A 24270-nucleotide genomic window follows, 5' to 3' on the forward strand; every position below is an offset into this window, starting at 1 on the left:
TTATTGTTTTTAGTAGTTTCTTCATTTATTGTTTTCAGTGTTCCAGAAAGACAATTATAACTTCTGCAAATTGAGATAGCTTTACCTCTTTATTTCCAATTCGTAAGCCTCTAGTTCCTTTCTCTTTCCCTCTAATACATTATTGAAAAGTTGAAGAGGAGCCTGGCTGGTGTGGCTAAGTGGTCGAGTCAACCCATGAACCAAGAAGTCACAGTTCAATTCCTGGTCAGGGCACGTGCCGGGCTTGCTGGCTGTATTCCTAGTAGGGGGCATCCAAGAGGCATCCAATCAATGATTCTCTCATCATTGATGTTTCTATCTCTCTCCCCCTTCCTCTCTGAAATTAAATATACATATAAAGTCCTACTGTATTTTTCGTTTGTTCACATGCTGGTGTCAATTTGTATTCAATTCATAAAAACATTTTGGTGTCAATTTGTATTCAATTCATAAAAACATTTTGGTACTTTTTAACCCTTTTTCTATGTTCTGGAATAGTTTTAAGTAGCATTAAGTAGTATAATAATATGATTATTGTCATTATTATTAAATATTTACAAGATTGGTAAAATTCATCTCTGAACTATGGGCTTGAGAATTAATCATTTTAGATTTTCAAATTTATTTGCTAGAAATCTGCTTTAAGTAATCTCTTGTGATTTTTAAAAATTTTCATCTCTTTAGAGTTTATTTCCTTTTTTCATGTATTATTTGTATACATATATAATTTCTTCTTTTTCATTATTTTAGCTACTGGCATATTTTACTGATTATTTCAAATAACTTTATGTTAATTATAATATTTTTATTCCATTAATCAGATTTCTGTTTATTTGTTACTTTTTTTTTTAAATTAGGGAGGCCTCTTAATCGCTTGCCTCTTTCAGTATTGTTTTTTTAGGTATTCTTTTGCATGTTATTTTCTCTATAGATTTTCTATAATAACCTTATCTAGCTGCAGTGGTGGTAGTGTTGGGAGCAGCTCATTAATGTGTAATTTATTTTTACATATTTTAAATTTTGATTTCATTATTTTTGGTGTGTTTTTTTCTGTTTGAATAAGATGTTTTCTTGTAACTATTATAGTAGTTTTACCATATAATTTTTGATTTGCATTATTTCTAGAATCATTTTGAGAAACTTTGTAATTCCAAATTTTTTTTGACCTAAGAATAATTTAATAGTTTTAAATTTTTTTGAATTTTAGATAGAAGGGCCTAGAAGTTTCTAGTTTTGTTTTATTTTGATCATAGATTTTATTGTCATTTAGTCTTTGGAATGTATATAGATATTTTTGCATTGTAATATTTTGGTTAGTGTTTCTTAGACTTGTCCATGGGACCTAAAAATGGAAGGCACAATTTTATCAGAGAATGGAATTTGACATGCTTTCCTAAATTCAATGTTACTAATTGTATTGTTCAGGTTTTCTCTTTCCTTGCCTATTTTTAACAATTTGTGCTCTTGGACTGAGAAAGATGAAAATTAAATTCTGTTGTTCTAACTTTTTCTGTTTATTCTTGCATCTTCTGGTGGAATCTGCTTAATTAAAATTGCTGTTATATATTTTCATTATTTATTTATTTACTATTAATTTTTATGAAAGTTTAAGCCTGTATTTATAATGGGTTGTTTTATTCTGTACTTTAAACTTGACTTTTAGAACAATTTTAGGTTTACAGAAAAATTGTGAAGATAGTATATAGTTTCCATTTCCCCCTATTATTAACGTTATATGCTACATTTCTTATGATTAATGAACTGTTGATATATCATCCATTAATGTTTATAATTATTAACTGAAGTGCATACATTATTCACATTTCCTTAATTTTTATCTAATGTTCTTTTCTGTTCCAGGATCTGATCCAGGGTACTGTGTAACATTTAATTGTCATGCTCAATTGGCTTCTCTTGGCTATGATGATTTCTCAGATATTTCCCTTTTTTTCCGATGACCTTGGCAGTTTTGAGAAGTGCTAGTCAGATGTAGAATAGCCTTCAACTGGGCTTTACCTGGTGATTAGACTGGGGTTATGAGTTTTTTAGGAGAGGACCACACAGGCAAAATGCCATTTTCATCACATCATGTCAAGGGTATACACTCTCAACATCACTTATCACTCTTGATGATGATCTTGGTCACCTGACTGAGGCACTGTTTTTCAGGTTAATACACTGCGAAGTCACTCTTTTTGTTCTTGCCTTCCATACATACTCTTTGGAAGAAAGTCACTATGTGCACCCACACTTTCGAAGTGGGGTGTTATGCTCCACCTCTTTGAAGGTAGACTATTGACATAAATAACGAGACATGCTTCTGAACTAAAGACTTGTCTTTCTTTCTCATATTTGTTTGTTTATTTAGCCTTTTGATTTTCAGTGTGGATATATATGTATTCCAAAACTACTTTATTTTGTTGCTTAAATTATTCCAGCTTTGGCTATCAGAATCCTTTCAGTTGGCTCATGTGTCCCTTTGACAGACCTCCATCACTGTGGGGTTTTGTTTGTTTGTTAATAATTTTAACACTTCTTTACTTGTTGGCACTATGAGATGATCCAGGCTCATCCTGTATAATTCTTGCCCAGTCCTAGAATCAACCATTTCTCCAAGATAAGTATTTAAATTATTGGCTGGATTTCTTTTTTATATAGATTTTTTTCTGTGCTCATGTATTCATTTATTGCATTTATTGGGGTGACATTGGTTAATAATATTATATAGGTTTCAAGTGTACAATTCTATAATACATCATCTGTATATTGTTTTGCGTATTTACCACCCCAAATCAAGTATCCTTCTGTCACCATTTATGCCCTCTTCTACTTCCCCCTATTTCCCCTTTCCTCTGATAATCACCATAAGTTTTATTTTATTTTATTTTCTTAATCTCTTCACCTTTTTCACCCAGCCCCCCAACTCCTTCCCCTCTTTAAACTGTCCATCTGTTCTGTCTCTATGAGTCTGTTTCTATTATGTTTGTTAATTTATTTTGTTCATTAAATTCTACATGTAAGTAAAATCATATGGTGTTTGTCTTTCTCTGAATTTCTTTATGTTTACAATTTTATTTTTCCCTCTCTAAAGATACTTGCTCAATAGCGAGGAATAGAACCGGTTGTACCTCTTCAAGTTCTTCACTTTCCAACTTCTTGTATGTCTTCATCTTGGGACAACTGTTGCTGGGAGCAGGAGGAACTCCCCTCTATACCCTGGGAACAGCCTTTCTTGATGACTCTGTACCCACACACAAATCTTCTCTCTATATAGGTAAGTTTGCTCTGTAATATGAATGTCTAGGTATCATTTCATCTTATTGATGTTTAAATTTATAAGTAAAGCATAACATATGCTTATTTAAAATTAGTTGTAATATCATAAGAGTATCTATCAGATACATGCAATATTGCTTTTTATTATTATTATTTACTGACATAACGTGTCTTTCCATTGAATTTTGTTGAATGCCCTGCACTATTTCTTATAGTGGGCATGCCAGCCTTCCTGGAAGTGCCGTTCAAGCAGTAGACTCTAGACTGCTTGAATTCCAGGCTGATTTACACAGGGTATGGAGATCGAGCTCTGCCACTCTATGGGACTTACTACATCCTACTGTCTAAAGTCAGCAAAAGAAAACACAAGATAGTGCCCAGAAACTGTGGAGTTTTCCATTTCAGATTAACCCTTTTGATATATAACTGGATCTCCTCTCCCCCCACCCCCCTTTGTGATCTGATTTTCTGGTAGCGTAAGTTTATCTCAAATTCCTTTTCTGATGTACCTGCAAGGTAGAGCTATATGGCCCTACAGCCAATCCATGGCCCTATAGCCAATTAATGTGCAATTCATTTGCACATGAGTTTTTACTTTATCAATTTATTATTCTACTAGTGATGTAGAGGACTATCTTAGTCCATTCATACTGCTATAATAGAATACCATAGACTGGTTAGCTTATAGACAACATATATTTATTTCTTAAAACTCCTGGAGGCTTGGAAGCCCAAGATCAGGGTACCCACTGATTCAGAGTTGGTGAGGTGTTAATTTGCAAAATTTAAATGTTACATATGATGAATTTTTACATATCTGAGAGAAATAAGGTCAATTTAATTCTGCTGCAGGTAAAAATGGGAGATTCACTAAAAGCATATGGCTAAATGAATTGCTTGTTTTTAAGAAACAGACTAATGACCAGATCCAGGTTTTTATCAGCTGTTGTAGTATAAAATAAAGAAGGCTTTTGTAGTGTGTACAGAGTGGAAAAGGCTTATACTTTCATATATTTTCCATAAGGATTGTAAAAAATAATTACTATAACCATCTGTAAAGGATAATAGTCGATGCACTACCCCTGCCACCAGTTAAAGATATAACCCTCCATGGATTTATAATAACTGGATTTATTGCAATTATTATTTATGCAATTATTATTTCAGTGTAATAGCTTTTAAATTATAAAATTTAAGCTCCTGGATTTTACAAGTGATACCATTCAAATGGCATCATGTATTTTTTTTAGTGAAAATATGTGTAATTTTTTTGTTTGTTTCTTTTTTTTTTTTTGTTAATCCTCACCTGAGGATATTTTTCCATTGATCCTTTAGAGAGAGTGGAAGAGAGAGGGAAAGGCAAGGACAAACATTGAAGTGAGAGAAACACATTGATTGGTTGCTCCCTGCAGGTGCCCTGATCAGGGCTCGGGCTGGGGAGGAGCCTGCAACCAAGGTACATGCTCTTGGCGGGAATCAAACACAGGAGCCTTTGGTCCTCAGGCCAAGGCTCTATCCACTGAGCCAAACCAGGTAGGGCTAATATGTGTAATTTTCATGTAATTCTAACCATTTTGATTTTTCTACAGTAAAATATTTGTATCTTTACTATTATTAGACATTTAAAGCAAACTTGTATAGATGACAACTTTCCTTGTCTTTGTCCTTCTAGGAATTGGCTATTCTATGTCAATATTAGGCCCTGCTGTTGGCTATGTGCTGGGAGGACAGCTGTTAAAAGTGTACATTGATGTCGGTTTGGAACAAAGGCAAGGCAATATCTGTTTTTCTTTTATTTAAATTTATTTCATTATTTTAGTGTTAACATCATAGACAGAAATATTTTCACAGTATTTCTTTAGCATATTATGAAGATTTTTTTTCAGGAAACAAAACTGAATACACACAATTTTTATGTAATGTTTTGGTTACATTGTTTCATGAGTTAATCCATACCATCTTTTAGTATAAAACATTTATTATTCATAAATAAGGATATTTAATAGTCACCTAGTATAATTTTTCTATACACATACAAGATGCCATAAATTGTTCAAAAGGAGAATTTAATCAAAATTAGTTATGTTTTTATAAGTACCGCGTGCTAACCGATTGCGCCACTGGAGCTCCTAAAATTAGTTATGTTTTTAGTAGATTTAACTGGAGGTAGGTAGCTTGAAGAGTCAAGAGTGTATGATTCTCAGACTAAGTTCTCTAGTATCTCTAATGATATCTTAGAGATCACAGTTGTGCAGTTTTAATAACTGACCATGGAGGATAGAAATAGGGAATATTTATTTGTTTTGTACAGAGACTATATAGAAAAAGGTGTCAGGGGAAGCCTTGAAGCAGAGAGCTGATTTTAAGAAAGGACATTTTAATTTCAGTGGAGAATTGCATAAGTTTTGTAGGAGTGGAGTATTTTGGGAAAGAGTCTATTATTATAAAATAGGAAACCATTATAAAAATGTAATGAATCATTTTACAAAGACATATTTAAAAGAATGCTGTAATTGAAGTGGGCTTTTAACATAGGTCAGATATGCTGTGAGATGTATTGAATATAGTAGAGAATGAAGACTTAGCCAAAGTTAGATAAAGTGTGTTCAGAAATTCTATGTATACTTTCAATAGTATATTTAGTATTAAATAGTTTAAATTTCTATGTCCTATTTGCCAGTCTGAAATACGTTGCAAACCATTATTCTTATAGCTCTCATTTATGCTTGCTATCTGTTGTCTGATTCATCAGAATGGCTTCTCTTAAAATTTTGGATATTATAAAAATATTACTTTATAAATGTACTTGAATTATAAAGTATATAATTATCATAACTGAGTTTTAATGAACAAAATAGAGTTGACTTTGACCTTTTGTTTTTCTGTCATATAGCACTGATATAACTGAGGATGACCCACGATGGCTCGGGGCATGGTGGATTGGATTTCTTATGGCTTGTCTCTGTGCTTGGTGTTTAATAATACCTTTTTCTTGCTTTCCAAAACATTTACCAGGTAAAAATAATATCTTTAAGACAAGGAAGTTTTAGTCCAATTCTAGGTTAAGTGTTGCTTTCTACATGATTGGTAAGAACCCTAGAAAATTTATTTGTTTTTTTAGAATCTCAGTTTTCTGCCTATGCAAACTTTTGAATAGCTGTCTCTATTTTGGGAAATATTAGGGAGCAATCTTAATATTCATGGTTTCCTTTAATTTTCAATTCATAATCAGCAAAACTATACATATTCACCTATTTACTATATACTTACTAAATTTGTTGCTTATTTGTTATCTAGAATCCTGCTGTATATATCTCTATAAGATAATATCTTTTAAACTATTTGTCTGTATTTAGTTAGTCACTAAATTCAAGAGCCCATCTGCCTTAAATCATTGATGTTTATTATTTACTGTTAAAAGTACAAGTGCTTTTCTTTCAATTATCATCAAAGACATGCTGTAGTATACTCATTTTCACTAGTCTGTTCAAAAAAGAAAATATTAATAGAGAATATTTCTGATATTTTGCTTCTGTATAATCATGAAGTTCAAGTATATATATGTGTACACACACACACACACACACACTAGAGGCCCAGTGCATGAAATTCATGCACTGGGGGAGGGGGGTGTCCCTCAGCCCAGCCTTCACCCTCTCCAATCTGGGACCCCTCAGGTAATGTCTGACTGCCAGCAGTCAGACATCCCTCTCACAATCCGGGACTGCTGGCTCCCAACCGCTCACCTGCCTGCCTGCCTAGTTTCCCCGTAACCACTCCCCTGCCAGCCTGATAGACGCCTAACTGCCTAACTGCTCCCCTGCTGGCCCGATTGCCCCCAACTGCCCTCCCCTGCCGGCCATCTTGTGGTAGCCATCTTTGACCACATGGGGGCAGCCATCTGGTCAGGCATGAGGGTCAATTTGCATATAATATAGTACCAGAAGCCCGGTGCACCCTCAGCCCAGCCTGCATGCTCTCCAATCTGGGACCCCTTGAAGGATGTCTGACTGCCTGTTTAGGCCTGATCCAGATCCTATAGGATCGGGCCTAAACGGGCAGTTGGACATCCCTCTCACAATTCAGGACTGCTGGCTCCCAACTGCTCGCCTGCCTGCCTTCCTGATTGCCCCTAACTGCTTCTGCCTGCCAGCCTGATCACCCCCTAACCACTCCCCTGCCAGCCTGATTGATGCCTAACTGCTCCCCTGCCAGCCTGTTTGCCCCTAACTGCCCTCCCCTGCAGGCTTGATCGCCCCCAACTGCCCTCCTTTGCAGGCCTGGTCCCTCCCAACTGCCCTCCCCTGCTGGCCATCTTGTGGTGGCCATCTTGTGTCCACATGGGGGCAGTCATCTTGTGTGTTGGAGTGATGGTCAATTTGCATATTATTCTTTTATTAGATAGGATTAGATAGGCTAGAGGCCTGGTGCATGGTTGGGGACCTGGTTTGCCCTGAAGGGTGTCCCAGATAAGGGTGGGGGTTCCCTTGGGGTGTGGGGTTGCCTGGGCGAGGGGCCTGTGTTGGTTTGCAGGCCGGCCACATCCCCCTGGCGACCCAAGCGGAGGCCCTGGTATCTGGGATTTATTTATCTTCTATAATTGAAACTTTGTAGCCTTGAGTGGAGCCAAGCCTCCTGCTCACTCCGTGGCCGCAGCCATTTCTGTTGGGATTTATTTATCTTCTATAATTAAAACTTTGTAGCATTGAGTGGAGGCCTGGGCGGCAAGGGCAGGTGGAAAGCTTGGCTTCTTCCATCTCCGGGGGCATCCCTAGCCTCCTGCTCTCTCCAGCTCCATGGCTGCCACCATTTTTGTTGGGATTTATTTACCTTCTATCATTGAAACTTTGTAGCATTGAGTGGAGGCCTAGGCTGGCAAGGGCAGGCAGAAAGCTTGGCTTCCTCCATTGCCGGGGAAACCCAAGCCTCCCTCCTGTTCTCTCCGTGGCCACAGCCATCTTGGTTGGGTTTATTTGCATATTCGCTCCTGATTGGCTTGTGGGTGTGGCTTGTGGGTATAGTGGAGGCACAGTCAATTTGCATATTACTCTTATTAGATAGGATATGCATTGTTGTTTGAATATTTCCATAATGCATTGCTGTTTGCTTATATATACACATATGTACTTTTCTCTAGGCTCAGATATTGTTTCTATTATTTAAAAAAGGATAGAAGATTACCATTGGGAAATGGGCAAAACAAATGTTGACAGAGTAGAAGTAGGTGGAACCATTGCTTTTTATTTATTATTTAAAGATGTTTTTATTGATTTTTTTAGAGAGAGTAAGGGATAGGGATAGATAGAAACACTGATGAGAGAGAAACATCAATCAGCTGCCTCCTGTATGCCCCCTACAGGGGATTGAGCCTGCAGCCAGGGGCATGTGCTCTGACCTGGAATTGAACTGGGGTCAGTGCTCAACCAGAGAACCACACTGGCTGGGCTGATTTTTTTTTTCTTCTACCTTGGACCATCCAACTTATGATTCAATATATTAACTGTTTTCTCAGATTTATTCATAGAACCATTATTAAAAATGAAAGGGACCTGGTAATAGATGTTAAACATTGTTTCATCTGCAAAGTATGTTAGAATTAAAGAGAGTAAAAGAAAAAAAGCCACAAACATACTTTGTTTAATATATAAAAGATGTGAAAGAGAAACATTTGAGCAAAAGAGATATTTTTAAAGAAAGTTTTATAATAAAGAGAATAAATATGTGATTAGAGGAAGAGTGTCTCATGTTAAATTTTAGACCAGTTGGAACTTCCTTAGCTAATTGTAAAAATATTAACTCTTGCCAGATTGCAGACTTGGATATTTATACAGTTTTTTGTTTTTTTTTTGACGAAAAGAGGAACTGGATCCTTATTTATGGAATTTATATATGTGTAGAAGTGTGTGTCAATTAAAAAGTATTTTTTAAATGAAGAATGAAGTGATAGAGCAAGTACATTTACTTTTTTTTTTTTTTTTTTTTTTTTAGGTACAGCAAAAGTTCAAGATGGAAAAACTTCCCAGACTCATCAGAGTAATAGTTCCTTAGATCATATAGACGAGAATTTTGGGGAAAGTTTTAAAGATTTTCCAGCTGCACTAAAGGTAAAATAACATGGTTCATGCACACACCCACCCTCACACATACATATGTAGATATATGTATACATTACATATGTACATGAACACATATATATCCATACAAATATTCCCACAATGCATTGTTGTTTGACTATTTCCATAATGCATTCATTGCTGTTTGCTTATTTACTATTATTCTAGCTCTTGTAAAAAACCCACCAGATTTAAATTTTTTGAGCTTTGAGTAAATGAAAACTATTTCAGAATAGAATGGTTGAAAGAACATGAGTTACGTTATTGGCAATATCAATATTCAGTGCTTCCTTATTAGCACAATAACCTGTTATTCCATGCCATTTCCTTGATGTAATGGATCAATCAGTTATCACTGAATTGTAAATATATATTTGAGAATGCCAAACCTATATATTTGCCTTGTGAAAGAAGTGGAGGTTAGTGGTTACTGGGCTTGAACTTGAGGTTAAAGACACAAAAGTGTTATGGTCTATTCTTTTGAACTCAGCAGAAAAGCATTCTTTCTATTTAGCATTATGAAAGTTTTATACATAAATTTGTAATTTTATCTTTTTGAGATTTGAAATTATTTAAATTATTTACTTTTTCTTAGATCATCTGCCTCTGACTCGTGTGTTTGTGCACATGTGTGTCTGTATGTATTGTGGTTGGTTTTATGATTTTTTTGTATTTAATATTCCAGAACTATACTTTGGTTTTCAATATATGATTAAGTATATTGAATTAATGAATGTCTACACACCCTTCTGATAGATAGATAACATTCTGAGAAGTCTAGCAACATAGACACCCTTTTTTTTAAAAAAAAAAATCTTTATTCAGATTATCACAGGTCTCCCCCCCCCCGCATAGCTCCCCTCCACCTGATTCCCCATCTCACCCCATGCCCTTACTCCCCGCCACTGTCTTCATCCATAGGTGTAAGATTTTTGTCCAATCTCTTCCTGCACCCCTCAGACCCCCTTCCCCCTGATAATTGTCCGTCCCCTCCCTTTCTATGTCCCTGGTTCTATTATATTCACCAGTCCATTCTGTTCTTCAGATTTTTCATTCACTTGATTTTTAGATTCACTTGTTGGTAGGTATGTATTTGATGTCTTTTTGTTGTTCATAATTTTTTACCTTTACCTTTTTTTTCTTCTTCCTCTTCTTAAAGAATACCCTTCAGCATTTCATGTAATCCTGGTTTGGTGGTGATCAACTCCTTTAGCTTTTTCTTGTCTTTGAAGCTCTTCGTCTGACCTTCAATTCTGAATGATAGCTTTGCTGGGTAGAGTAATCTTGGTTGTAGGTTCTTGCTGTTCATCACTTTGAATATTTCTTGCCACTCCTGTCTGGCCTGCATAGTTTCTGTTGAGAAATCAGCTGACAGTCGTATGGGTACTCCCTTGTAGGTAACTAAGTGTTTTTCTCTTGCTGCTTTCAAGATTCTCTCTTTGTCTTTTGCTTTGGCATTTTAATTATGATGTGTCTTGGTGTGGTCCTCTTTGGATTCCTCTTGTTTGGGGTTCTGTGCGCTTCCTGAACTTGTAAGTTATTTCTTTCACCAGGTGGGGGAAGTTTTCTGTCATTATTTCTTCAAGTAGGTTTTCAGTATCTTGCTCTCTCTCTTCTTCTGGCACCCCAAAAATTCGGATGTTGGTATGCTTGAAGCCGTCCCAGAGGCTTCTTACGCTATCTTCACACTTTTGGGTTCTTTCTTTCTGCCTCTCTGGTTGGGTGTTTTTTGCTTCCTCATATTCCAGATCTTTGGTTTGACTCTTTGGGTACGGTGATCTACAGTTGAGTTTCTGTATATTCTCTATTTCAGACAGTGTATGCATAATTTCTGACTGGTCCTTTTCCATTATTTTGGTATTCTCATTAAGGTCCTTGAAGGTCTCTTCAAGTTTCTCAGCATTTTTTAGAAAATTTAAGGTTTTGAGTAACCTTAAAAATGTGGTTCTGAACACTGTGTCGTCCATTAGTTTACTTTCCTCCATCTCTTCTATTTGAGACATACTTCGGTGTCTCCACATTTTGGCTGCCTCCCTGTGTTGATGGAGTGGCATTGTGTGGTTAGTGACCTATAGGGGCCGGTAGCTCAGCTTCCCCAATCACCCTAGGTGGTCGTTCTTGGTACCCCCCTTTGTGGGCTGAGTGGAAAGTCTTGGTGTAGTTAAAAGCCTTGATTGCTGTTGGTACACTGGGAGGAATTGACCTCCAGGCCAATTGGCTGTGAGGACCTGCTGTGTCTATAATGGAAGCACTGCTGCGCTGGAGACACGCTTGTGGTACAGGGCTTGTTTGAGTGGGGCTTTGGTGCTCACTGAGTCCGCCTCCCGAGTGTGTCACTTATGGATGTGAGGAGTTGAAATCTGGTGCCTCACACTGGCCACTAGGTGCATTGGCTTCTGGATCTCCAATGTGGTGCAGTTCAGCTGCTATCTGAGGCTACCCTGCAGGAGCTACAGCTAGAACCACGGCCCTCTCCTCCCTGCTTGGAGCTTGGAGGCCTTGGAGCTGTCTGTATCGGGTTGCAAGTTTACTAGTTTAAACTGCAATAGAGAAGGCCATTCATATGCAAAAGCCGCTGCTAGGAGCTTGGGTGTGTTTGTAGATTGTGCGGGTCGGAGTCTCAGGGCGTCACTAGGCTAGGGCGTGTCAAACAGCAATGGCTGGCAGTGAGCCGCCTCCAACCGCATCCCGCAATCGCGTCCCCGCCATCTCGCGCGCCCCGGCGCAGCCAACAATTCTACCTCCACGCAGTTCTGGTAGTAGCCACCCTCACTCTGACCCGATGGCAGACAGCCCAGTCTCTCCCCAGAAACTGGATTTCAGAGAGATTGGGGGCTTGTCTCTCTTCAGATTGAAGAAAGCAATGCCCGCCTCTAGCTGGGTTCCGCCGCCAGCTCGTAACGTGCGCGTGCTCCCCTGTACCTCAGTTTTTCAGCGTTTGTGTCCTGATTGCGCCTGTCTCTTTCGGTCTAGTTGTAGAGGTTCCGCTCAGCCAGCTTTCCCGTGGTTCTGGGTGATAGACGTTCTGTCTTTTAGTTGTAGTTTTGGAAATTGTTGTGGACGGCAGCAGCCCAGATGTTTATCTACGCCGCCATCTTGGATCTCTCCCATAGACACCTTTTTAAAATGACTTAACTCTCTGCCTATTTAAGCTTCTGAACTACTGAGATATAGACTCAGAACAATACTACAACTTTGATACTTCAAGACCATTCTCTATGCTCACTTACTGGACATAGCAATTCAGAACATAATAACAATGTCAGATAAGGGACAGATTTATTGTATGGAGATTTTATAGTAAGACTGGGGAAGGATAGGCTTTCCAAGTGGGTTCGTACCTCCTTTTTCTGGTCCCTTGCATATGACAAAGGCATAGTCATCCTACTGATGCATTATTTGTCAATCCTCTCAAGTGCTTCACAGATACATTTTCTCAACATTCTCTAAATAAAGCTATTTAACCCATATTTATACTTTTGTGCTGGCGGAAAAAGCTGAAATGTTATGGATAAATACATGGTTTTTATTAAAAAGTTGCCATTCTGTGCTGTATTTTGCACATTCTGTGCTGTATCATAGTTATTCATTTGGTAAACTGTATTTTTTCTTTAGAATTCCATGAGGAATACTGTCTTTATGTGTTTAGTTATATCAACTTCTTCAGAAGCCTTAGTTACTACTGGATTTGCTACATTTTTACCTAAATTTATAGAAAACCAATTTGGATTGTCGTCCAGCTTTGCAGCTACCCTTGGAGGTAAAACATTTTCTTTGTCCTAGTGTAATCTTACTGTACCAATTTAAATGTCTAATGGAATAGCATATACTTTTGGATAGCTGAGTCCTTGAAATTTAAACTTTATACTGATTTTGATAAAAGTTTCTGATTTTCTGACATCAAACAATATTTTGTATGAACTTGATAGGTACAGAGGCTGTATATAGCTAAGGAGACTATATAGTAATGTTAATATTTAAAACATTAATTTTATTAATCTCTTAATATAACAAATCATTTATTCATGTGTCTAAATCACGAGTGCTTTCGTATGTTAAAACCGATTTGATGTTTGTTTTTGATGTTTTCCAGTTTTTGGTAGGAGTTACTGAGTATATTTGTATGTTTTCTGTCTTCTTTCTCATTAGGTGCTATTTTAATTCCTGGAGCTGCTCTGGGTCAGATTTTAGGTGGTGTTATTGTTTCGAAGTTCAAAATGACATGTAAAAACACAATGAAGTTTGCTTTGCTCACATCTTTAATTGCACTTGTGTTGAGTTTTGTATTTGTTTATGCAAGCTGTGAAAATGAGCCATTTGCGGGAGTGTCTGAATCATATAATGGGTAAGTATGTTTTAATGCTTTTTGATATTAATATCAGAGTAATGAACTATGTGTGTATTTCTAAATATATGATAAAATGATGAGACACTGGCTTTTTAATGTTTTATCTGAAAGGCTTTTTCTTTTGTAAGAATAGTCACCTTTTATTTTTAGTTTAAATAATTGACATCTTATTAAAAGTTGGGTATTTATTCAGAGAGCAACTATTCTGTAACTGGGTACTATGCTCAGGGTTACAATGATTGAATATAGCAGAATCTTTGCCCAGAGGGGATTCACATCGTAGGGAGGCTTTCACATTGTATGTTCCTATTAATTTAAATTTTAAAATATGAAGATGCCTCCCTGTGGTGAAAGTCTTGTATTAGGTGGGCTGAAAATGGGTTAGGAGAGAAATTAAAATGAAGCTAGTCCTAGGTGATACTAATCATTGCTTTATCTGCTTTAGAAGTTCATGTTTACTGTAGAGGAATAAACGACTTCTTATCCTTCTGATCTGTAAACATGTTTCTACCTATGACTAGTCTAACTGTTCTATTTTTCTTTGTGCTGTTTGTTTCACACTTAAGTCCTAGGCTCTGAGCAGGGGTTTAGGCAGGAGGTTGCATGGCAGTGTATTTTACATGTTTGACGCTGTTGAGGGAGATGGTACTCCAGGTTAGGGATTTCATGATTTTGTATGATATGGCATTCAGATAACCTAAGGAGATATACTTTGGGAAAGTTTGCCATTAACAGTTATGACTGGCAGTTGCTGTTCATGTCTGCCATTCTTTTACATTAATGAGATGCTGAGTGTTCTAAAGCCGTGTTTAATTCCGCTCCACTGCATGTGGTCAGCATTTGTTGACTGCTCCCTCTGGCAGAACTTATGGCAAAAATCCATACACTAAAGGACTTTTCCGTGTAAGAGGAGAGACTGGGAAACAAAACAGCAAATGAACAATGCATTAGGTAATGAGAGACATACAAAGGGTATGGAATTCAGAAAGAGAGCTTTTCAGTTTCCTTTGACTAGATTCAGGAAAGGCTTCAGGGCATAAGAGAAAAAAAAGGGATTAAATATCCTTTCAGGATGTGAAAAGTTTTGCGAGATGAAAATTTTAGAAGAGTGAAAAGTAGAGGAGATATGTTAAGCCAATAAATGCTAGAAAGTGAAGGCTAGGTTCAGGGACCTGTTTGAATGGACTCAGTCCTGTGTCTGAAAATAGTAGAAAAATATCTGGGACTATGGAAGTAAGTTGGGCAGACCTGGCTTTTACATCTGTAATTTCACCCAAACCTGTTCCAAGAAATGACTTTTTTTGTATGTTCCTCTTGGAAGAAGAAAAAGTTTTGGATAGTGTAACACTAATTTATCACCTTGACAGATGAATGATATAGATGTGAGTCCCTTTGGTATTTTCTACCTTAACCACACTCACCAATCTGTGTATAATTATGTGTCCATCTCTCTCTGCTCCTAGATTGAAATCTTTGAGGACAATGAATAGCGTACTCAGCTTTGTATTCCCAGTAGCTAGCATAGGGCCCAGCACTTGCTCAATATATATTGGCTGAGTCAGTGAATAAATATGGGATTGGAGAAGTTTCCTTGCTTAGGGTAACCCTTTATATTGCCTCCTACTCAGAGGCAGCTTGGAACAACACTGAGCCTGGGAACCAGGAGTATTATATTTGGCAAAGAAAGAAAAGTAGTAAGTTAATCTCTGTGGGCCTCATTTTTCCTATTGATAAAATGAATATGTTGAACACCATGATTTTACTCATTTTTCCAGGTTTAAAAATTTCTTTGTATTCCTGGGAAATTTCTCAATGTCTGGGGACATTTCGGTTGTCACAACTAAGGGGATGCTACTGGCATCCAGGATGGATGCTGCCGAACACCCTACAGTCTTCAGAATCAGCCCCTCCTCCCTAAAAGAAGGAGTTCTCTGCTATCAAATGAGAAACTGTTTGCTTACTCTGCCTATTTTTCCTCTCACTGACCGACATTATAACTACTAGGGGCCCAGTGCACGAATTCGTGCACCTTGAAAGGAACTGTGGGCCGCGAGGCTGTGGTGGGCACAGGGGTGGGTCTTGGCCCATCCTCCGCACCCTGCCCGGCCCCTCCTGCTGCGGCCCCTTACCCCCCAGTCCCCTGTCTGCCGGCAGCACCGCTCCTGCTGCCACCGCTCACACTCGCTGATGGCGCCAGCCCCACTCGCACCCACTGACAGTGCGGAGTGATTGGGTTGGCGCTAGCAGCGGGTGCAATCATGGCCAGTGCTGGCAGCATATGTGAGCAGCGGCAGGTAGAGATGCCCTCAGGGCTGATTGGGGCTGGTAGCCACTGCTTGCATCTGCTGGTGGCACCTAGTGATCAGGGCCGGCAGTGGGTGCGAGCAGCGGCTCCGGCATTGGCAGCAGGTGCGAGCGCTGGGTGGGACCTCGGAGTGTGGGAGCAAAGAATTTTCAGTAACCACCAGAGGCTCGCCCTGATGACAGCGACTGGAGCTCCACCTTGGTCTGGCACCCCCGCTCACCTGCTCCATCATCCTGCTGCGGCCAACAGCTGCCATGTTCTGCTCGTGCCCCCTGGTGGTCAGCACACGTCATAGTAATCGGTTGTTCAATTGTTCTGCTGTTTGGTCTATTTGCATATTAGGGTTTTAGATAGATAGATTGTTCAAATGCTTCTCTCTTCCACAAGAAGGTAAGCTCTATGGGAAAAGGCAGACATTGTTATAATTAAATATTTTAACAGAGATAATTGTCCCGTCTTTCATTTCTTGTTGACAGGACAGGAAACCTGGGAAACTTGACCACTCCTTGTAATGCCAACTGTAACTGCATGCGGTCACATTATTATCCTGTCTGTGGCAGAGATGGAGTCCAATACTTTTCTCCCTGCTTTGCAGGTTGTAAAAGTTCCGTTTCAATGAGACGTTCAGAGGTAACTTGTGTCCGCTACTTCACCTTAATGAGGCAGTGTATTTGTCTATGTATGGATGGCCTTTTTGATCCCTCTGTGGAGTCACACAATGCCTGTTCTTTCCTTCCGGGCCCACCTCCTCCATTCAGAAGCCAGGCATAAGGCTTCAGTCACAAGATGAATAAGCTTTAGAGATCTGCTGCACAACATTGTACTGATAGTCAATAATTATGTATCGTACACTTAGGATTAGTTAAGACTGTAGATCTCATGGTAATTGTTCTACCTTAAACATGCACATGCACACGCACATGCGCGCGCACACACACACACCAAAAATCACACACACTAAACCTGACCACACCGATAGAGAAAGAGCCTTCTTTTAAATCTGAGATGCAATTGTTGTCAAAAAATTAACTTGTCAGTTACATACCTCTTTGTAACATTACTTCTATTACAGCAGTAAAGTGTTATTTATCTTTTTGGATTGTTTTATTTTTTTAATCAACTATACACCTCCCTTGAAGTCAGGGAACTTGTCCTGTTCTTGCTAACTACAGTGTACATAGTAGAAACATCATAAATATTTGTTGCATTCATTTGATACACCATGGATTTATTAAAAAACTGGAGACCCGGTGCACAAAATTCATGCACTGGGGGGAGAAGGGGGCCTTAGCCCAGCCTGTGCCCTCTCGCAGTCTGGGACCCTGTGCTCCTTACCATCCACCTGCTCACTGCTCCTTACTGCTCGGGTCGCTGCTCCTTAGCTAGTGCTGCCGCAGAGGTGGGAGAGGCTCCCGCCAACGCCGCTGTGCTCGCCATCCGTGAGCCTGGCTTCTGGCTGAATGGCACAACCCCTGTGGGAGCGCACTGACCATCAGGGTGCAGCTTCTGCATTGAGCGTCTCCCCCATAGCAGTCAGTATGCATCATAGTGACCGGTAATTCTGGTCATTCCACCATAACGGTCACTTAGGCTTTTATTATATAGACTAGGGGCCTGGTGCACGAAATTTGTGCACTGGGGGGTGGTCTCCTTAGCCCAGCCTGCCCCCTCTCACATAATGGGAGCCCTCAGGGGATGTCCTATTGATGGCTTAGACCCGCTCCCTGGGGGGAGCAGGCTTAAGCTGCAGTCTGGCCTCCCTTTGTGGGAGACAACCGGGCTGATCAGGGAAAGGCACCAGCCCCATCACCCCACTGCTGCAGCCACTGCCAGTCACCACAGCCACCAAGGTGTTTTCATCAACACGGACTCCAGTCCCTTCACCAAGAAAAAAATAACAACTTTCTTTAGGCATTTTCAAGATGTGTCTTTCATAGGATATGACCTTTCTTTCTCTTTCTTTCTTTCTTTCTTTCTTTCTTTCTTTCTTTCTTTCTTTCTTTCTTTCTTTCTTTCTTTCTTTCTTTCTTTCTTTCTTTCTTTCTTCCTTCCTTCCTTCCTTCCTTCCTTCCTTCCTTCCTTCCTTCCTTCCTTCCTTCCTTCCTTCCCTCCCTCCCTCCCTCCCTCCCTCCCTCCCTCCCTCCCTCCCTCCCTCCCTCTCCTTCCTTCCTTCCTTCCTTCCTTCCTTCCTTCCTTCCTTCCTTCCTTCCTTCCTTCCTTCCCTCCCCTTCCCTCCCCTTCCCTCCCCTTCCCTTCCCTCCCCTTCCCTCCCCTTCCCTCCCCTTCCCTTCACTCCCCTTCCCTTCCCTTCCCTTCCCTTCCCTTCCCTTCCCTTCCCTTCCCTTCCCTTCCCTTCCCTTCCTCCCTCTCTGTCTCTCTGTCTCTCTCTCTCCCTTCCCTTCCCTTCCCTCCCCTCTCCTTTCCTCCCCTCCTCTCCCCTCCCCTCCCCTCCCCTCCCCTCCCCTCCCCTCCCCTCCCCTCCTATCCCCTCCCCTCCCCTCCCCTTCCCCTCCCTTTCCCCTTCCCCTTCTCCTTCCCCTTCCCTTTTGTCTTTTCTTTCTTACAGAATGTGGAAGAGAAAGGGAAAGACAGAGAGAAAGATCAAAATGAGAGGAACACTTTGATTGGTTGCCTCCTGCATGAGCCCTGACCTCGGCCCCAGCCAGGGAGGAGCCTGCAAGCTACGTACATGCCCTTGATCAGAATCTAAATCTAACCCGGATCCTGCGGTTGGCAGGCCGAGGCATTATCCACTGAGCCAAATCGCATTGGGCAGGATATGACATTTCTTAGCCCTCCAGCAGTGGACCTTCGTTTTTTTCTCCAGGAGTGTGGTGGAAAAGCCCTAGATCACCTTTTTGGATTCTTATACCCAAGTTACTAAGAATATTACCAGTGGCATACAGGGAGCTTAGCCAATGAGTGGTCAGAAAAGGTGTTTCCTCTGTAGTTCACACCTATCTCCTCCGATCTCCGGCTCCGCCCCTGCCAAGGCCTAAAGCCTCCAGCGCTGGGCAGGGGACCCCCAGCTGGCTCCAATTGCCCGGCTCTGACCCCAGCCAAGGCCAAAAGCCTCTGGCCAAGGCCCAGGCCCTGGCAGGGACCCCCAGCTGGCTCCGATCGCCTGCCTCCGCCCCCGGCCAAGGCTGCAAGCCTCTGGCCAAGGCTCAGGCCCTGGGCAGGGACCCCTAGCTGGGTCCGATCGCCTGCAGGGGACCCCAGCTGGGTCCGACAGCCTGGCTCCACCCCCGGCCAAGGCCGCAAGCCTCTGGCCAAGGCTCAGGCCCTGGGCAGGGACCCCCAGCTGGCTCCGATCGCCTGGCTCTGCCCCGGCCAAGGCCACAAGCCTCTGGCCAAGGCTCAGGTCCTGGGCAGATACCCCTAGCTGGCTCCGATCGCCTGCAGGGGACCCCAGCTGGGTCCAATCGCCCGGCTCTGCCCCCAGCCAAGGCCGCAAGCCTCTGGCCAAGGCTCAGGCCCTAAGCAGGGATCCCCAGCTGGCTTCGATCGCCCATAGGGGACCCCAGCTGGCTCCAATCGCCCAGCTCCGCCCCTGGCCAAAGCCGAAAGCCTCTGGCCAAGGCTTGAGCCCTGGGCAGGGACCCCCAGCTGGCTCTGATCACCTGCAGGGGACCCCAGCTGGCTCTGATCACCCGGCTCCGCCCCCAGCCAAGGCCAAAAGCCTCCTGCTGAGGCTTGGGCTCTGGGCAGGGACCCCCAGCTTGCTCTGATCAGCCGGCTCCGACCCCTGCCAAGGCCAGCAAGGGCAGGCGGAAAGCTTGGCTTCCTCCATTGCCAGGGAAACCCAAACCTCCCTCTGGTGGCCGCAGCCATCTTGGTTGGGTTTATTTGCATATTCGCTCCTGATTGGCTGGTAGGCGTGGCTGGTGGGTGTAGCGGAGGCATGGTCAATTTGCATATTATTCTTTTATTAGATAGGATATTAAATCATCTCAATCTCAAATACAAATTTAATTTAAATTCTGTATTGGAATGTGTGTCATTTTACCTAGATATTTATTTTTAAATGTAGTCAAATTGTTTTAATAGAATCCAATAGAATTTTATGGTATTATATGTATAATCTAAATATTTCATCTTAGCTAAATTTAAGAGCCTTGGAAACAATAGTCACATTATTATTCTATATATATAAAAAGCTAAGTGACCAACTGTCCTTCTGTCTGACTGACTGATTGACTGGTACATATGCACATTAGCAATTTAAATATAAACATTGACTCGTGCATGCACGATACGTATAAAGCTGTTGCTGGCGCCAATCACATGTGTGTGTTTCCATATGTCATTGTCAATTGTGAATTTGGTTGACACTTGTATTATAGAGAAAGGTTGAATGGCAATATTAAAATGTTTCTTCTAATTAATTTCCTTTCAATGTGTGCAAATCCGTGCACTGGGCCACTAGTACTACATAATATGTTTGGCAATAATAGATAATGTGATAACACTAAAAACATTTGTGGGAAATATATATTATGATATAAAAGGACACAATGAATAAGGTGACAACAGAACATAATCTTGAATATCTAAAATATGGACTAGTGAAATAGCATTTTTTTTCCTTATAAAAATAAATTTAAGATTGCAAGTAAAATCTGCCTGGCTGGTGTGGCTCAGTGGTTGAGCATTGACATAAGAACCAGGTGGTCACAGTTTGATTCCCTGTCTGATTCCTGATCAGGACACATGCCAGGATTGTGGGCTTGATCCCTCATAGGGGGCATGCAGGAGGCAGCTGATCAATGATTCTCTCTATCATCTTCGAGTTTCTATCTCACACTCCCTCTCCCTTCATCTCTGATGTCAATTAAAATATGTTTTTAAAAAAGATTGCAAGAAAAGATCCTATAAAATAAAAGGCTAATATGCAAATTGTCCCTTTGGCCAGGAGTTTGACCAGGGGCAGGGCCAGCCGGCCAAATGCCTGCTGCTCCTCCTCCCGGCCGGCCCCACCCCAATCAGCCCCTCTACCCCCTCACCTGCTCCACCATCCTGCCTGCAGGGCGATTGATTGGGGCCGGGCACCTTCAGCGCCTGGGATCCGGGGAGCAGCCCCGCCTCTTGCCTCCGCTGGTCACTGTGTGTGAGGCGATTGGTGGGGTGATTGGGCCCCCACTTGCACCTGCCTTAGCCTGGCACCGCTCGCTCTCCTGCTCCACCATCCCACAGCAGTCCCACTCCCACTGGGGCAGCAGTGCCTCCACTGCCACCCACTGCCAATGCTGAGTCACAGACACCCACCATGTTCTGCGCCGCCCTCTGGTGGTCAGCACACGTCATAGCGAGTGGTTGAACCCCCAGTGGAAGGGATAATTTGCATAGTAGGCTTTTATTATATGCCATCCATGTAAAACAACTAATTTTTTTCTTGGGACTTTTTTTCTTACAGAATATTTCAGATAGGTGAATGCACTGATAATAATGTAATAAAAATACACATTTGTTCACAGAAATATTATTTTTAATATTTAACACTAGTGGCCCAAAATATAAAAACAGATGTTGACTAACTACAACTATATTTAGGCAAATGTATACTTTTTTATGCAAGAAAGTTGTAAAGTTTCATCACAAACAGGACAAAACTGGAAAAGGAATAAGGTGGAAGTGCGACATCTGTGATAGTAATTTTTTTAAATTATAAAAATATACATTTAGAAAAAGACAAAAAAACTCACTTTTTCTTCTGAAAAATTTAAAAGGTGACATTACTTTATTGTTTGATACATCTGATTGCTGAGTCTCAAATAGTCCATTTTGGGGGTGTCATCTGCATGTTTGGGTGTCCTGAATCAGTACCAGTGGCCATAGAACATTTTAGCGCCCAAAAAGGTCTCTGACTTCAGCACAATAAAAGCACCAGTTCCTTTTTACTTCTCTGGCTCTGCTGACTTCATTCATTGAGTCCTTTAATGTGTAAAAAGATTTATTGCAGGGATGGAATTGAGATGTAAAAGGGCTTTAAAAACTAATCATGACTAACTTTTAAAATATTTTATTTTTTCATGCAAAAGCAATACTTGTGATTTATTTACATGTTGCCTTTCAACATTTCATATTTTTAATTTATATGTGGATGTTATTTATATGTAAAATAGCCTACCGGATAATGTAATCACTTCTAGTTTTTGATATTCATAAATATGTCATCTTAAGAGGGAGACAGTTTGCTTTTGGTAAAACAATTCAACAAGTTCAGAAAATTATAGTAAAAAGGTTTAATTGAAAGCAGCAATTTCCCCCCCAACTCTTGTGACACATTAGTTAATTTTACTGAAGCACTTATTTAAATTACAGTGTTTGTTCTTTTAAACTAGTGTAATGATGAGATTGTCACTATGCATGCTTTATTTGTGTGTCCTAGAATGGAAATGAAGAAAGTGAGCAGGTAAATTATTTGAACAATTATGCTCATTCAAAGCCAGTGTAGAATGAGTGTGATAACATATTGTTATATTCTTGTCAATTTGTTTTATAAATCCTGAGTTAATAATAGGTTAAAAATTGAAGTAATGGACACAAAAGACAAATAGAGATGATTCTGCTTCATAAATATGGCTGCTTGTTTTCCCTTGTTTAATTTCTTAGTGTTAATTACTCTTTCTCAGCATTATTTGTTGTGTATGGATGAAGACTGCGGGAGAGAACCATGTCTAGAGATCATCTAATTTACAATGATAAAACATGTTTTCAAATTAAACACTTCTGGTATTTTTATGTCTAATATTCTAGGTATATTACAACTGTTCCTGTATTGAAATGAAAACAGAAATAACACCTCCTGCAGAAAGTATCGGTTATGAAGCTAAAGCTGGAAAATGTGAAACTCGATGTACGCATTTGCCCATATTCCTTGGCATTTTCTTTGCTGCAGTTGTTTTTACCTTTATGGCCGGTACTCCTATAACTGTGTCCATCCTAAGGTATGTATTATATTTTTAAATTTGCCATCCCTAAGGCAGCATGTTGAATGAAAAAGAAAAAAAAAAGACTTGGTTTATATTGACCACTGGTTCTAATATGAATTCAGCCCTTATAAGATCATTAGTTCGATGCTTTTAAAAAAACCTACTTCATTGAACACCAGATGTATGAGGTTTAAATGAGATCATGTATGTGAAAAGTGTCCTGACATTGTCCACCTGTTGCATACTTGGTTAGCTTCTCTGCTTCTTTCCTGCGGCTTCAGTTGTAAGGTGAAATAGGTTCAGTTATATTTGAATATGATGGAAATACAATGCATTCCATATATGTCAGAATCAGAATGACATGCATTCTACCTTATACAGTAGGTGCTATGATTTTAAGTCTTCCTGTGAACAGCGCTAATAAGAAGCCAGCTGTCATCTGGCTCTTCACAGTGTTGTGTGCTTTTTGTTGCTCTTCCTCCTACATCTCATTGTAAAAATATTTCCTATCTGCCCTTCCATAAGCTCATCAGTCTTTCTATTTCTCTCCTAATAAACTTTGCCCTTTTCACTTTTGGTTCCTTGATACTTACCTTTTCACATATTTCTTGATGAATGGAAGCTTTCGAGACTCTCTGAAAACATTAAAGAGTGTGTTAATATTTCACTACATGGAAATTGGAGTTATTTAGAAAATAGGGACTCTGCTTTTTTAAAATTTATTTTGAAAAAAATTATCTATGTCACCTTTCAACTGCAAGTTTGTTTTTAAAGACTAGTTGATCTCTTTTCTCTAACTCTCGTGTCCCAGCACTGTGTCTCATTCATACTTGAGACACGGTGTGAATGTACTGTACAACCATTTTTGGCCTCATGTGTATTTACTATCTCCAGGTGTGTCAATCAAAATCAACGGTCTCTAGCCTTGGGAATACAATTTATGATGCTTCGATTATTAGGTATGCCATTTTTCTCAATTCATTAGTAACTTGGTTATTTTTGTTCATTAGTGTCATTGATTTATTTATTTATGGTATGTGTCAAGAAAGTAATTTAAATCAGTAGAAAACTACATCATTGCTGTTGAAGAAAATATTTTCTTATATTACCTAAGAAAATAATGACTTTACTTTTTACCTATCTGCTTTGTTGGCTATTGTTTTTAATTCAATTGCAAATATAACCTTAAAGAGTATATCATATTTATTTGAAATATAATATATGATCATCAATGCATTTCTAATAGAGCATAGTAAGAGACAATTTTTCCTATTCATATAAAACCCATTACCA

The 24270-nt window shown here is 40.0% G+C and overlaps 1 protein-coding gene across 1 annotated transcript in view; it reads left to right on the forward strand.

Annotated features, from left to right (window-relative positions):
- SLCO4C1 (solute carrier organic anion transporter family member 4C1) overlaps nt 1-24270 on the forward strand; it is a 68609-nt gene that overhangs the window by 38768 nt on the left and 5571 nt on the right. The window contains exons 4-12 of the mRNA XM_079760832.1: nt 3092-3274; nt 4949-5045; nt 6170-6291; nt 9265-9380; nt 13005-13149; nt 13539-13734; nt 16519-16672; nt 22802-22992; nt 23872-23936. Coding sequence (XP_079616958.1) covers nt 3092-3274; nt 4949-5045; nt 6170-6291; nt 9265-9380; nt 13005-13149; nt 13539-13734; nt 16519-16672; nt 22802-22992; nt 23872-23936 — 1269 coding nt within the window. The remainder of the gene's footprint in view (nt 1-3091; nt 3275-4948; nt 5046-6169; nt 6292-9264; nt 9381-13004; nt 13150-13538; nt 13735-16518; nt 16673-22801; nt 22993-23871; nt 23937-24270) is intronic.

Source organism: Cnephaeus nilssonii (genome assembly GCF_951640355.1).
Source record: "Cnephaeus nilssonii genome assembly, chromosome: 2".
Lineage (NCBI taxonomy): Eukaryota > Metazoa > Chordata > Mammalia > Chiroptera > Vespertilionidae > Cnephaeus > Cnephaeus nilssonii.